Raw genomic sequence first — 14,096 nt, forward strand, 5'->3', positions numbered from 1 at the left:
TCTGTTTCTTTGCCTGTTTTTGATATGCACGATGCCTTCTGCTAAGGCCATTTATTAAAGCGGTGCTATTCTGATGCTTTTGATTGGTTTGAATTTGCGGTGCACCACGTCTGCCAATTAGGTTAATGCTCTTTGTCAGCGCGTTCATCGTCCCCTTTGTGTATTCGAGACCAATATTAAAAACATTCATAAATTAGCTAGCCTGCTAGCCTCCTTTACCAGACACACTTGTATTTATGAACCCTTTCACAAAAAAATATTGCATTTTTTCTCCTTGAATAAGGTTGGTAATGTCAGATCTAACTTGCGATTTTATCACATTAACCCATTTTAATTTTGAGTGTCATTTGTAAAAGCAGTGTTTACACTACTGCGTGATTTTCAGCTGAAACGTGACTAATGATTTGAAGGATGAAAATCCGCTGCAGTTTAGTTTATTTTAGAATAATATAGATCTATTTTTCTCAAGGGCTTGAAACTTTTCTCTATAATGATCGATGTTGACCTAACGTGCCACCTAGTGGACACATCTCTCAATTAGTTTGTCCCATTTTGTCTTGCAAAATCGAGCTATAATCTAGTGAAGCACCCCAGTTGGTCTCTGAATCTAAGCAGTGTTTTAGATGAAATGTAACTTTATTTAAAACAATAAAAAAAAAAAAAACACAATACCATGGATTTTATGACACAGCTACAATGATGGAGTCTGTTTGGATTTGGCAGTATCTATTCTAGAATCTATTCTTTCTTCTGTTAGTGAGAAATAATTATTAGCCCTGTATGGTATAATGATTTACCTTCACATAGTGGTAAAAAAAAAAAAATATTATGCAGATTTTTACTATTTTTTTTTATTATACCAGTAAGAAGAAAAAACTTGTTTTTACTAACTTATTATAATCTAGAATTGTGTTTTCTCTTAAATATAACTAAAAATAATTATTATTTTAAATAGATAATTTAGATATTTAAATAAATCTTTTTTAAGATTTATGTTTTTCAAGGCATTGTTACTTGCCAGTGTCATAGCTATGCACAATTTTGATTTTGTAACAACAGTAAACAATTTTTTTTTGTTATAAGGTCTGGTTTTGTGATGGCTGTACTTTAAAATTAAATTAATATAATCTTAATTCAAGTGGTGAAAGATTTTGAAATTCTAACAGTAAACTACTGTAAGGTCACACCTGCTGGGTATAAATGCTTGAAAATGATTTAGTTGAAAATATCCATTAGAAACTTAAAAGTAATCAAAAAGTAATCAGATGTAATCAGCTACTTTACTTTTCTAAAGTAATTGAAAAGGTACACTACTTACATTTTAAATAGGGTAATCTGTAATCTATTACATTTCCAAAGTAACCTCCCCAACACTGGTCACAGGTTTCTCCATACCAGTCTCTGAGCTCCCTCTCGCAGTCGGCTCGGCAGTCTCTTGGCGTCGTGGCTCATGGATCGTCTGCGCATGTGCTTCGGCAGAGCGTTGAAGATGTGACAGCTGCCTGCAGGTTTACTGACGGCCTTCAGCATAGCGTTCACTTCTGCGGCGCGCGCTTTAGCAAAATATGAGGCTGCAGGGAGGAATGAACATTAAAACTTTGCTTTCTTAACGATTAGTTCACAAAAATTATTGACATTATACACTATATTCATTCATGGCACACATTTCATCAGTTCATCACTTTCTTTCGGAACGTAACAGAATCACAGAGATATTCTCCATACAGCTGAAGTGAACAGAGAAACAGGAATAGACTATATTTCAGATCATTGGCCTCGATGTTTCCCCGTTTTCACATCACATTAACGTCAGAGTACATTCAAGTGTGTGTGTCATACAGTGTTGTTTTTGACAACCATCTTAGATTTAGTCTTAGTCTTTTGGACTAAAATGCTTATTAGTTTTAGTCACATTTTAGTCACTTCTAAATGTGATAGTTTTAGTCAAATTTTAGTCGACGAAAAGTCATAAAGGTTTTAGTCTAGTTTTAGTCAAAAAAGGGGGAAAAGTAGCCTGACAAGCCAGACCCACATAAATGTAGGGTCTGGGCACTCTCCATAGACAGCGCTCAACCGGAGGGGCGGGATAAATGGTTGTCTTTCAAACTCCCTCTCCACGCAATAGGATAGCGCTACAACCAATCAGAGCAACGAAGAAGGTGACGTAGTCAACTCCAAATCCAAATACATCCTTCTTTTGTAAGAACGACCTCAGTGCAGTTTCTTGTTCTTTTCTCAGAGAAAAGCTTAACTTAAAGTCTTTAAGAGTGGCGGCCAAAGCCGATTCGAAAGAAAGTTGTTCGCTAACAGCAGCCATCGCTCTCTCTCTCACGCGTAATTCACGGAACCAGAGAACGTCTGACGGAACTTATGGTCACAGGTCAGTCGTCATCATGTTAAGCCCGCCCACCGACTCGTGATTGGCCCGGTCGATTTTGGATTTTTGGAAATTTCAAGTGAACGGAGAGTTACTAGACTGCCCTTAGAAGCAAATGTAATTTGCTGCCGCTAGGGGCGCGTCTAGATTCTAGGCTAGGGGAAAAGTAGTCTTTTAACAAATTATTGTAGGTCAGTAAGTATTTTGCTGTTGGGTAGTGTCACTTATAAGTTGTGAAAATAGCAGATCTATAGTTCAACACATTGTGAGCTTCCGGATCGACTATTTTCACCAATAATTACAATAATGAAGGAATGGTTTTAGACATAAGACATACATTTGAAATAATGTGCAAACTGCCGCCATCATGGTTAATCGTCTGTCTGTCTGAGTGACAACAATGTGACGTGTTGAGCATGTTGAGCGCTGCACGCCAGGTGTTGGGCGTAACCAAACAAGGATAGAATGCTTAAACGGCTTGCCATAGCCTACTAGTATGGTAAAGAGTATTTAATGCTAAAATGGCTTGCCATAGCGGCAGATACTTCTTAGGTTTTAATTGGCACACACAATAAGCAGAAATGTTGTGCATTTTAAACGTCTGAAGGACCACCCACTAACATTTTCATCTATTCTCGTCTCGCCAACGAAAACTCACGTCTCGTCATGTTTTAGTCATCAACGAGCCATTTTTATCTCGTCATCGTCATGAAAAAAAGTTGCGTCAACGAAATGATTTCGTCATCGTCATCGTCATCGTTGACGAAAACAACACTGGTGTCATAACTGGCCTGACGTCAATAATGCGACATTCTGGTTCAGACGTGTCTCAAAACTGATCTTGTTTTAAACATCACACACGACACTAATCTTGTATGAAGTACTTCTTTGTTATGTTTTTATTTTGTGGAGCTTGACAACCTCTGGTGACTGCTAAACATCTAATGACAGAATTTTTCTTTCTTTCTTTTTTTTGATAGAACTATTCTTTAGTCGAGAATGTTACCTGTGATGTGTTTGGGCAGATCTTGACTGTAACTGTGACCTCCAGACTGATGACCTCTGACCCAGCTAAATGCCTGTGACCCCTGACCTCTCCCGGTACCACGACCTATAGATGATGAGCATTTAACCAATAACACAAACGACACATGATCAAACATCACAATATCTGCTTAATGAAGTCTCCATCAGCACTGATCACCTGAGCTCGTGTAAATGACGTTTCTCGGCTGATTTTTCATCTTTTTTTCTCTCATTCGGTCTTTTGCTCCCGTCATCTGAAACACAGTTTCATTTGAATCAACTCAAGTGACTCCACTGTATATACATGACATTACATGCCATACCACATAGAAATTATTTCACACACATTATAGAGAGAGATGTACAGTACAGAACAGCATTATATACAGTGTGCAGAATAAACACACACACAGTAAACACATCACATGGAACTATTCAAAAGGTGAAATCTTAATCTTTTTCCTCTCTAGTGTTTGCTAGTGTACCACGTCTTCGTGTACTGTGTGTAGTCTAGTATACTGCAGTGCTAGTGTACTGTGTGTAGTCTAGTATACTGCAGTGCTAGTGTACTGTGTGTAGTCTAGTATACTGCAGTGCTAGTGTACTGTGTGTAGTCTAGTGTACTGCAGTCCTAGTGTACTGTGTGTAGTCTAGTATACTGCAGTGCTAGTGTACTGTGTGTAGTCTAGTGTACTGCAGTCCTAGTGTACTGTGTGTAGTCTAGTGTACTGCAGTCCTAGTGTACTGTGTGTAGTCTAGTATACTGCAGTGCTAGTGTACTGTGTGTAGTCTAGTATACTGCAGTGCTAGTGTACTGTGTGTAGTCTAGTGTACTGCAGTCCTAGTGTACTGTGTGTAGTCTAGTGTACTGCAGTCCTAGTGTACTGTGTGTAGTCTAGTATACTGCAGTGCTAGTGTACTGTGTGTAGTCTAGTGTACTGCAGTCCTAGTGTACTGTGTGTAGTCTAGTGTACTGCAGTCCTAGTGTACTGTGTGTAGTCTAGTATACTGCAGTGCTAGTGTACTGTGTGTAGTCTAGTGTACTGCAGTCCTAGTGTACTGTGTGTAGTCTAGTATACTGCAGTGCTAGTGTACTGTGTGTAGTCTAGTATACTGCAGTGCTAGTGTACTGTGTGTAGTCTAGTGTACTGCAGTGCTAGTGTACTGTGTGTAGTCTAGTATACTGCAGTGCTAGTGTACTGTGTGTAGTCTAGTATACTGCAGTGCTAGTGTACTGTGTGTAGTCTAGTATACTGCAGTGCTAGTGTACTGTGTGTAGTCTAGTATACTGCAGTGCTAGTGTACTGTGTGTAGTCTAGTATACTGCAGTGCTAGTGTACTGTGTGTAGTCTAGTATACTGCAGTCCTAGTGTACTGTGTGTAGTCTAGTATACTGCAGTGCTAGTGTACTGTGTGTAGTCTAGTATACTGCAGTGCTAGTGTACTGTGTGTAGTCTAGTATACTGCAGTGCTAGTGTACTGTGTGTAGTCTAGTATACTGCAGTGCTAGTGTACTGTGTGTAGTCTAGTGTACTGCAGTCCTAGTGTACTGTGTGTAGTCTAGTGTACTGCAGTCCTAGTGTACTGTGTGTAGTCTAGTGTACTGCAGTCCTAGTGTACTGTGTGTAGTCTAGTATACTGCAGTGCTAGTGTACTGTGTGTAGTCTAGTGTACTGCAGTCCTAGTGTACTGTGTGTAGTCTAGTATACTGCAGTGCTAGTGTACTGTGTGTAGTCTAGTATACTGCAGTGCTAGTGTACTGTGTGTAGTCTAGTATACTGCAGTCCTGGTGTACTGTGTGTAGTCTAGTATACTAAAGACTTGGCATTGCAGATACAGCTGACTCTTACTGCGATGTTCCTTAGTCACTTTGGATACAGGTTTGATTTAAATGAATGTCAAACATAAGGACAGTCACAATCTTCACACAATATGATTGCAGTAAAATTAGAGTTTGTTCAAAAAGGTAAACCTGTCATTTAACATTCATTAACATGACCACAAACGAATAAGGCACCGGGCGTGAAAGTATACTGTTTTACCTTAAATGATGGTTGCTGTTTTCTGCCTAATATCCCCGTTATATTTGTTGGTCTTGCGTGACAGTGATTTCACCACAGATCTTTGCTTCTCTCCGCTAAACCAACAGAGTTCATTCTGTTTCGTGATCGATTCAGCGATAAAACACGCGAATCCAGCACACAACACTCACCTCGAAACTCAGTTAATCTGTTTGTTTTATTTGCTTTTAACAGTTTGTGCGGAAGTTTCCTGTTCGCACGCTGCTGCTCACGCTCTCTCTGACAAAACACGTGCACAAACTGCGCCGATTTCCGGTTTAAAGGATGATGGGAAATGTAGTTCATTCGGCTCAAAGACACGATAACTAATCACTAATAGATCGTTGAAATCACTTACATTATGTCAAATGAAAATTATTAAAGATCTGCAGTAAAAAATAAACACCTCATATGAGAGATAAATTAAGGCAAAGGACTTTCATGTTTTGTCATGAGTGTCAATAATAGCTCAGGCATGTGTCAAAATACTTACCTAGTATTTTAATTCTACATTACATTTGCATTTATTTATTAAGCAGATGGTTCTATCCAAAGCAATTTACAGTTGAGGAATGCAACAAGCGATTTATTGCAGTGCTTAAAATAGAACGTTTCAGACACTGTTCAGATGAATACTAGGGAGGGATAAAGGAAAAAGAAAGCAAATTGTTGTTGTTTTTATTTTATAATTAACCTGCAGTCAAATGTTGACAAAACTGAAGAGTTTTCAGCTGTCGCTTGAAAATAGTCAGGGATTCGGATGAATGGGGTGAGATCATCCCACCAGCCTGGAACGGTGAAAGAAAATGTTCTGGAAAGAGATTGTGTGCATTGTTCTTCACCAAACTGTTGTTGGATTGTTGGAAGAAGTTGCTGTTGGAGGGTGTTTTGGAACCGTTCTTTATTCATGGCTGTGTTTTTGGGCAAAATTGTGAGTGAGCCCACTCCCTTGGATGAGAAGCAACCCCACACATGAATGGTCTCAGGATGCTTTACTGTTGGCATGACACAGGACTGATGGTAGCGCTCACCTTTTCTTCTCCGGACAAGCCTTTTTCCAGATGCCCCAAACAATCGGAAAGAGGCTTCATCGGAGAATATGACTTTGCCCCAGTCCTCAGCAGTCCATTCGCCATACTTTTTGCAGAAGATCAATCTGTCCCTGATGGTTTTTTTTTTTGGAGAGAAGTGGCTTCTTTGCTGCCCTTCTTGACACCAGGCCATCTTCCAAAAGTCTTGGCCTCACTGTGTGTTCAGATGCGCTCACACCTGCCTGCTGCCATTCCTGAGCAAGCTCTGCACTGGTGGCACTCCGATCCCGCAGCTGAATCCTCTTTAGGAGACCATCCTGACGCTTGCTGGACTTTCTTGGACGCCCTGAAGCCTTCTTAACAATGCAGTGGAAAGTTTTTTTCGGGATTAAGTTCATTTTTATGGCAAAGAAGGACTATGCAATTCATCTGATCACTCTTCATAACATTCTGGAGTATATGCAAATTGCTATTATAAAAACTTAAGCAGCAACTTTTCCAATTTCGAATATTTATGTAATTCTCAAATCTTTTGGCCACGACTGTACACACTGATCTTTATGAAGGACAGTACAATCATTTTTTTCAGTAACAGTAATTGTATTTATTCTGTGCACATATAAAGGTAAAAAAGACAGATACAGATGATGAGCAGAGATCATGTCATAGTTCATTAAAAGCTTGATTTATTTATTTATAGAAAAAGCTGAATTTCACACACTGATATGATTCACTGAGCCGCTGTTCTCCCTCTGGAGCTCACAGATTTGAAGCATCAGTTTAAAGCTGATCAGATGAGGTTTATTAGTGCTCTGCAGTTTAAGTGTAACTATCAATCACCACTAACAGTACTAAAATAAACCAACAACATACACTATTGATTAATAGACTACAGTTTGCCTTCCTGTGTCATTGATTAATGCACGTAAAGAATCAAACTGCTTTGCATCTGCAGTCTGGGGTGCAAAATGCACTGAATATATAAAAGAGACAAAGCCCTTCTCCTCATTAAGACACATTATTAAGCATCATTTCGTTCATTCACAGTTATGGGAGTATTGGCTCATGTCTGTTCAGATGAGTTAATATTGCTTTTGTGTTGGACTCTACTGAAGATGAGGACACAGCGGTGTGATTTCATCTACTGGCACAAACATTCGTCCCACGCTCAGCCGGTTACCCACGGGACACTGTGCTCTCAAAGGCATTTCTGTGGCTTTTAACAACAATGCTAATGATGCTAATGCTACTTAGAAACACTAATTTATGTACAAACTTATGTGAAGCCCAAACGCTCATGTCTACTGAGATAAAAGGCACGTCTCACAGCTTCAGATGAACGCACTGACATCAATCTGCAGGTTCTGTGGACTTCAGCAGATCAGCTCCATCTTCACCGACCACTGAAACACAAAAATAAAAGTTATCACGAAAGAGCTTGTGTTTATTTAATTCAAACAAAACACTTCCATGATACGTATATAAACGAGACCCACATAACCCCCACATTTCTATTCTATATGAATGACTATGGATATGCTCATAATTCACATGAGAAATGTATTTGCTTGTTCATCTCCAAATAATTTGAGCAGAAATCGTTGGCTGCAGTGTGAAGACAATGAGCAACAAACTGCAGTTTAAGGGTTTGACCTCTGACCCCATCTCACCATCTTCTGCGATCTCCTCACCGACGGCTCCTGCAAACACACACAAGAAACATGTTGCTGATATTTCTGTCTGTGAGCAGCAGTTTCAACACAATATTCTGCAGCGTCTCTGTGAAATCATCTGCACACGCGCTGCAGAAACCATTCAGATTCTGTGTGTTGAGCTGATAAAGCACTCTTCACGTGCATCACGGCACACTTTGCAGTTTAATACTTGTTTGTGTTTCTTTTATATTATATTCTCATAAACTGTAATATAAATATCTCTGACATACATGTCACATGTCTTTGGAATGGTCAAGATCAGTCAGATCTTTGATCTTTGTCTAGTGACATTCATTTCTGTAATGAAGCCCTAAAGCTGCTACAATGACCGCAAGTCTTCCAAAAGACATCAGCTTCAGGTGTTTCACAGAGACGTTTGGTTTGAGATCTTTAGGTTTGTGTTTCTCTTACATGTCGTGTTCGTCAAAATGCTCATGGAAACGTTCAGCCCACATAAATCGGAGAAAAGCGCCCGCGTAGTGAATTCAATGTCTCACTCTCACACACGCCTGAACATTCGTTCTTCATTCATATTTTAAATAAATGGTTGTATCAGAATCAAAATATTAATACTGATTATCATTCAAGGTTGTGTAAAGAGATGCTCTGGCACGGCCCAGCGCCGCGTGTCACAAACCGCTGCCGTCATCGCAGGACGTTCGGAGCGCTCATCTTACATAATCTGAGGCAACAGAGCGCAAGATTATTGTGTTTTTGGCGCGACGAAGCGTTAGCAAGAGGCTGTTGTGCACGGTGCAGATGTGAAGAAAACGGTGACATGTTCTCTGTGCTGGTGGGCCGTACTGTAATGTCTTTGTCTAGAATGCAATAAACTCTATTCAACAATCTTCGTTCTGTTACCCAGCATTAGTTATGCGCTGCCTTACTACAGTATGTGTAGTGACCAGTGCTTTACTTCAATTCTCAAGCATCCTGTAATCCAGTGCTTTGTCCTAAAACCGTTCAGAAACAACATTTAAAAGTACAGATTGTTGCTGCAGATGTGAACTGTGTTATTAATTAGTGCTCGTTTCTGGATTTCTGCCCGTGTCTAGAGCTGAACTGCCCATGTTCCCATGCGTTACCCTCTGAAGCGTCTGCGCCCTGCGCCGCAGGTGTGGGAGCGTCTGCGCAGGTCACGTTCTCCTCTACGGACGCCGCTGCCGCAGTCGGTCGGGCTGGGCTCGGTTCCTCGGGTGTGGGTTCTGGGCTTGGACTTGATTCTGGAGCTGGGCTCGGGTCCACTGCGGCGGGTTCCGGAGACACAGTCGGATCCTCGGCAGGAGCCGATTCTGCACTCGGGACAGGCTCAGACAGAGTTAGGTCTGGAACGGGGCTTAGCTCCACTGGAGTGGGCTCTGGAGGTACAGGCGGAGCTGATTCTACATTCAGGTCGGGTTCCACTGGAGTGGGTTCAGGAGCTGGAGGTGACTCTACACTCGAGGGGAGCTCCACTGGAGCTGGTTCTTGAGCTGCGGTTGGTTCCACTGGTGTAGCTTCAGGAGCTGCGTTTGCTTGCTCTAGTGTGGGCTCTGAGCTCGTGTCTGGTGGGACGTCTGGAGCTGCCGTTAGCTCTGCTGGCTTGGTTTCTGGAGTGGTAGTGAGATCTGATGCTGGTTCCACAGCTAGAGAGGTTTCTGCAGCTGCGGTGTCCGTGGGTTCAGAAGCAGCACAAACATCTCGCTGCTCTTCAGCAGGGGCCGCAGGACTCGGTGCTTCAGGAACGTCTGCTGGATCTCCTCCCTCCAGAGGGGCTTCACTATCGCTGACTGTTGGCTGCTCTGCTTTTGAAGCCTCAACCTGAACGTCATCCACCGTCTCGCCCGGTCCGGGACCCACCTCATCCGGGAGAACGCTTTGAACTGGCAACTGCATCTGATCTGAGACGGTCTCGCTGTCTTCTGCTGCAATCCCATTACGAGAGACTGGCAAAAAAGGAGGAAGTATAGTTTATAGAAATATAGTATATATAGTTAAACATGCAAACATAATTGTCTGTCATCCGCATAAATTTTTACTTTTAGTTTCTCAGTGTAAATAAGCTAAATGGTCCTCTGTAAGGGTTACGACAAACACAAATCAGCAAGCCTCGACACGTTTGAGTTAGCTGAACTCAGATACTCATACTGTAGCAGTGAGTAAATAATTGAAAACACACATTCCTGCCTCAATGAAATGGTTAATATTTATCTTTCCACAAACACTAATGAAGCATCATGAAGATGCTCTCATGGAAACCCAGCAGAAACACTCAGAATAGCAGCATATTGAACGTTTACTGTTTTATATTCTTCTTCACACCCTCCCTGCAATTAATTCAGCCTCAAGTGCTTAATGAACATCACACATATTTAGTTTAGGTCATTTCAGGACAAAATGACTTCTATTTGGTTTTTATCATCTTTAATAATTGTGGAGTTTGAAAGTCACACTCATAACAGCATTCACGATCTAACCCTAACGGCAATGATGTCATCGTTCTATTTGCATAATAAGGAATCAAAGTTAGAAGAACATCATGCTGTCCAGTCTGTGGCTGTTTCCTAAAATAATAATCCTACAGTCAGCAGTGTGAGAAAAGAAAGCTGAATGATGAAACAATCTCTATTTTCAAAAACAAAAGCAATTTTAGTAATTCTGAGCTTATAAATCAGGTTTTATAGTGTGTATTGTGTGTGTGAAGGAACAATGCGTGTCAGGTTAGACACACACTCACACACACACACATCACACTCCTGCACACACACACACACTCACACACTCACACACTCACACACACACATCACACTCCTGCACACACACACACACTCACACACTCACACACTCACACACACACACATCACACTCCTGCACACACACACACACTCACACACTCACACACTCACACACACACACTCACACACTCACACACTCACACACACACTCACACACTCACACACACACATCACACTCCTGCACACACACACACACTCACACACTCACACACTCACACACACACACATCACACTCCTGCACACACGCCTGGAGGTTTTGCCCCGATCAGAGCTCATTTCAAACGCCGTGAAGAAAAAGTAATTTCCTGATGGTCAGCGGCGCTGAGGACAGACAGCAGCTTCAAACAACAGCAGCCAAAGATGACAAACTCTAGACAAACAGTGAACAGACTCACGATAAACAATATGTCCCTCTCAACCGATGTGGAGACACAGACAGTCATACTGTGTTCATACGGACTGAACACGTCACCATCAGCAGAGCCACCAGAGACGGTCAAACACAAAAACACAGAGTTCAAGCATCCTCTGTGCCGACTGCGTTCATCGCTAGTCCATTAAATCTCTCTCAACAAGCGCTGCATTATGTTATTCTCACGGTTTCCCTCGTGATTCATTTTAATCCATTTTAAATGAAACTTCTTGCCTTGCCTAATGCTAACCATAAACCCAAACCCTCTCCTCCAAAGCATAAATCTAATCATGATCACAAGCCAAACTGTGTTCCTGAATTAACTTGAACATGAGGATCATGAGCACACACACACACACACACACACACACACACACGGTCCATCTTCAGTTTCAGAGCCTGAGGTGTGTGTTTACATCACGCTCGAGTTTGTTTGAGTCGTGTGGCTCCTGAATCTCAGCGTTAGATCGGCTGTAAAGGTTTAATCATTTCACATGTCACTAAATTCTGTGATAGTCTCAGCTGCAATATTCCTCTGTGTGAGACTTTGTATCAGAGTTTAAATTGTGTGTAAATTTTACATATGACGCCAAACCTATGAGAGAAACGAGGCAGATCAGGAGAGACAACAGCCACTGGAAATGAAATGATGCAAAGTGTTCTGCTCTGGCCGAGACTGGAGTCTGATAAACAGGGTAAAGCAATGACTACATCTCACGAACAGAGTCACTCTGTGCTCAATGGAAGCACCGATGTGAAAATGATCTGGAAACACAGCGGACTGGTCGGACCAGAGAAACAGATCGACGCCTGGGGCTGCGGGTGTCCTAAATGGGGTTTGAGCTGTCTGTCCTGATATCCATCATCTGTTTAGGGATCTTACAGCCGAAACTCACTGACAACACAGCAACAGCTGGACAGACATCAACATAACTTTTCACATGTAGGATATCAGTTCCAATAATTAAAGATCACCTATAAATGCTACTGTGAACAGATGTCATCTCTGACTAAATGGATTAGGATGGTTAACTATGAATTGTTGTGTTAGGCACCGTCAATAATCCATGCACATGTTTGATTATATTATCATGCCAATTTTTTTTTTTTTTTTTTACAAAACTGCTTTAGTTTAATATGTGTTGTAATGACATTTATGAAATGAACATTTGTATTTGACTTACGCAGAGTTTCTCCGTTCGCCTCCTCCGCTTTGACTCCAGGTCGGTTCTCCTGCGCGAGCGTCTGTGTGCTGGACGATGAACAACCCATTCTGACAAAATCACTCGAGCTTTATGAGGATGACTCTTTGTGTGCCTGTGCACGCAAAACTTTCTATGTTTTTTTAAACTTTATTTTTTTTAAATAGCACTCTTCAGTTATGAGGGCTGAATATGCCGCATGTGTTCATGTCAAACAGACACGAGCGGAATGAAACGCGCTGCAGCTCAAACTCACTGGAGCGCGCTGGAGATTATGCGCATGCGCTGAATAATCACCTGTATGCCTCTCTAAAACACATGCATATTAGATACTGTAGTATGAAGATTCAGTTTTAATATAGTCCAACATAAGGCTGTGTACAAACTGATAAAATATAACCCTAAGTGCACTGTAAGTCACTTCAGATAAAATCATCTGCAAGCATAAATTTAATGCATACTTTTAAATTAATTTACAATTAACTGTGGACAACAGCTAATAATCAGAAACACATAACAAGTATGGATAAATTCTTTCACATTTTTTTGTTTCTTCCCTCAGCTCTGTGTTCGATACTAATGGTTAGAGAGTCAGGCTTGTAACCAGAAGGTCGCCTTTTCGATTCCTGAATTGAAGGTGGGAACTGTGAATGAATGGCTCTCTTTCCACCTTCAATACCATGACTGAGGTACCTGCAAGCAAGGCACTGAACCCCCAATTACTGCCCACTGCTCCAGGTGTGTGTTTGTTCGCTTCTCACTGCTGTGTGTGTGCACATGGATGGGTTAAATGTAGAGCACTGATTTTGAGTATGGGTCACCATATACTTGACAATATGTCATGACTTTCTTTCATGACTTTAACAATATTAATATGGCCAATAAATATAGCACAAGTCAGTTGTTGTTGGTCAGTATTAATGGAATGTACAGAATTACATAATAATGAATCTTTACTTGGAATTGCATCAACTTTACTTGGAATTGCATCAAAAATAACAGCATAGTCTTTTTTTTTTTTTTTTTTTTTTTTTACAAATTATTATTATTATTTTCTATTTTTATTTTTGGTCTATTTATGCTTACATATGCGTTGTTGTCTCTGTATACTGGAAGCTAATAACACTGAAACAAATTCCTTGTATGCGCAAGCATACTTGGCAATAAAGCTCTTTCTGATTCTGATTCTGAAATAAAGCTCTTTCTGGTTTCACAGGAATTTTTAACTTTTTCATGAATTCTGTGTATGTCAAAAGCAAACCATGTTCATTAAGCAACTGAATAACAGACAATATTCCATAGTCATACCATGACTGATTATTATTCCACATAAAATGTTGATGTTGTGTGAAACTGTGCTTATAGATTAACTGCCAAGCCAGCAAGCAATCTGTACTGTATAAAGCGCTACAGAGATAAAGGCAACGTCATTTGACTTGATCGGAAATGTGCGGTAGAGATTAAAGTACAATTTATATCCTAGTGATATTTCTTTTAGA

The 14,096-nt window shown here is 40.8% G+C and overlaps 2 protein-coding genes across 2 annotated transcripts in view; both read right to left on the bottom strand.

Moving 5' to 3' along the window:
* pop1 (POP1 homolog, ribonuclease P/MRP subunit) overlaps positions 1-5,713 on the bottom strand; it is an 8,774-nt gene extending 3,061 nt beyond the window's left edge. Inside the window, exons 1-4 of the mRNA XM_073846891.1 lie at positions 5,616-5,713; positions 3,582-3,657; positions 3,384-3,488; positions 1,396-1,571 (exon numbers count right to left, since the gene is read on the bottom strand). Coding sequence (XP_073702992.1) covers positions 1,396-1,571; positions 3,384-3,488; positions 3,582-3,657 — 357 coding nt within the window. The 5' untranslated portion in view covers positions 5,616-5,713. The remainder of the gene's footprint in view (positions 1-1,395; positions 1,572-3,383; positions 3,489-3,581; positions 3,658-5,615) is intronic.
* Positions 5,714-7,160: 1,447 nt separating this feature from the next.
* On the bottom strand, positions 7,161-12,814 carry LOC141343101 (uncharacterized). The gene is made up of 4 exons (XM_073847697.1): positions 12,580-12,814; positions 9,295-10,134; positions 8,165-8,194; positions 7,161-7,897 (listed from the first exon to the last, which is right to left on the bottom strand). Exons 1-4 carry the CDS (start codon positions 12,665-12,667, stop codon positions 7,845-7,847), a joined length of 1,011 nt encoding a protein of 336 aa, XP_073703798.1. The 5' UTR covers positions 12,668-12,814; the 3' UTR covers positions 7,161-7,844.
* Between the last annotated feature and the right edge of the window lie 1,282 nt (positions 12,815-14,096).

The sequence above is a fragment of the Garra rufa genome, chromosome 9, assembly GCF_049309525.1.
Source record: "Garra rufa chromosome 9, GarRuf1.0, whole genome shotgun sequence".
Taxonomy (NCBI): Eukaryota; Metazoa; Chordata; class Actinopteri; order Cypriniformes; family Cyprinidae; genus Garra; species Garra rufa.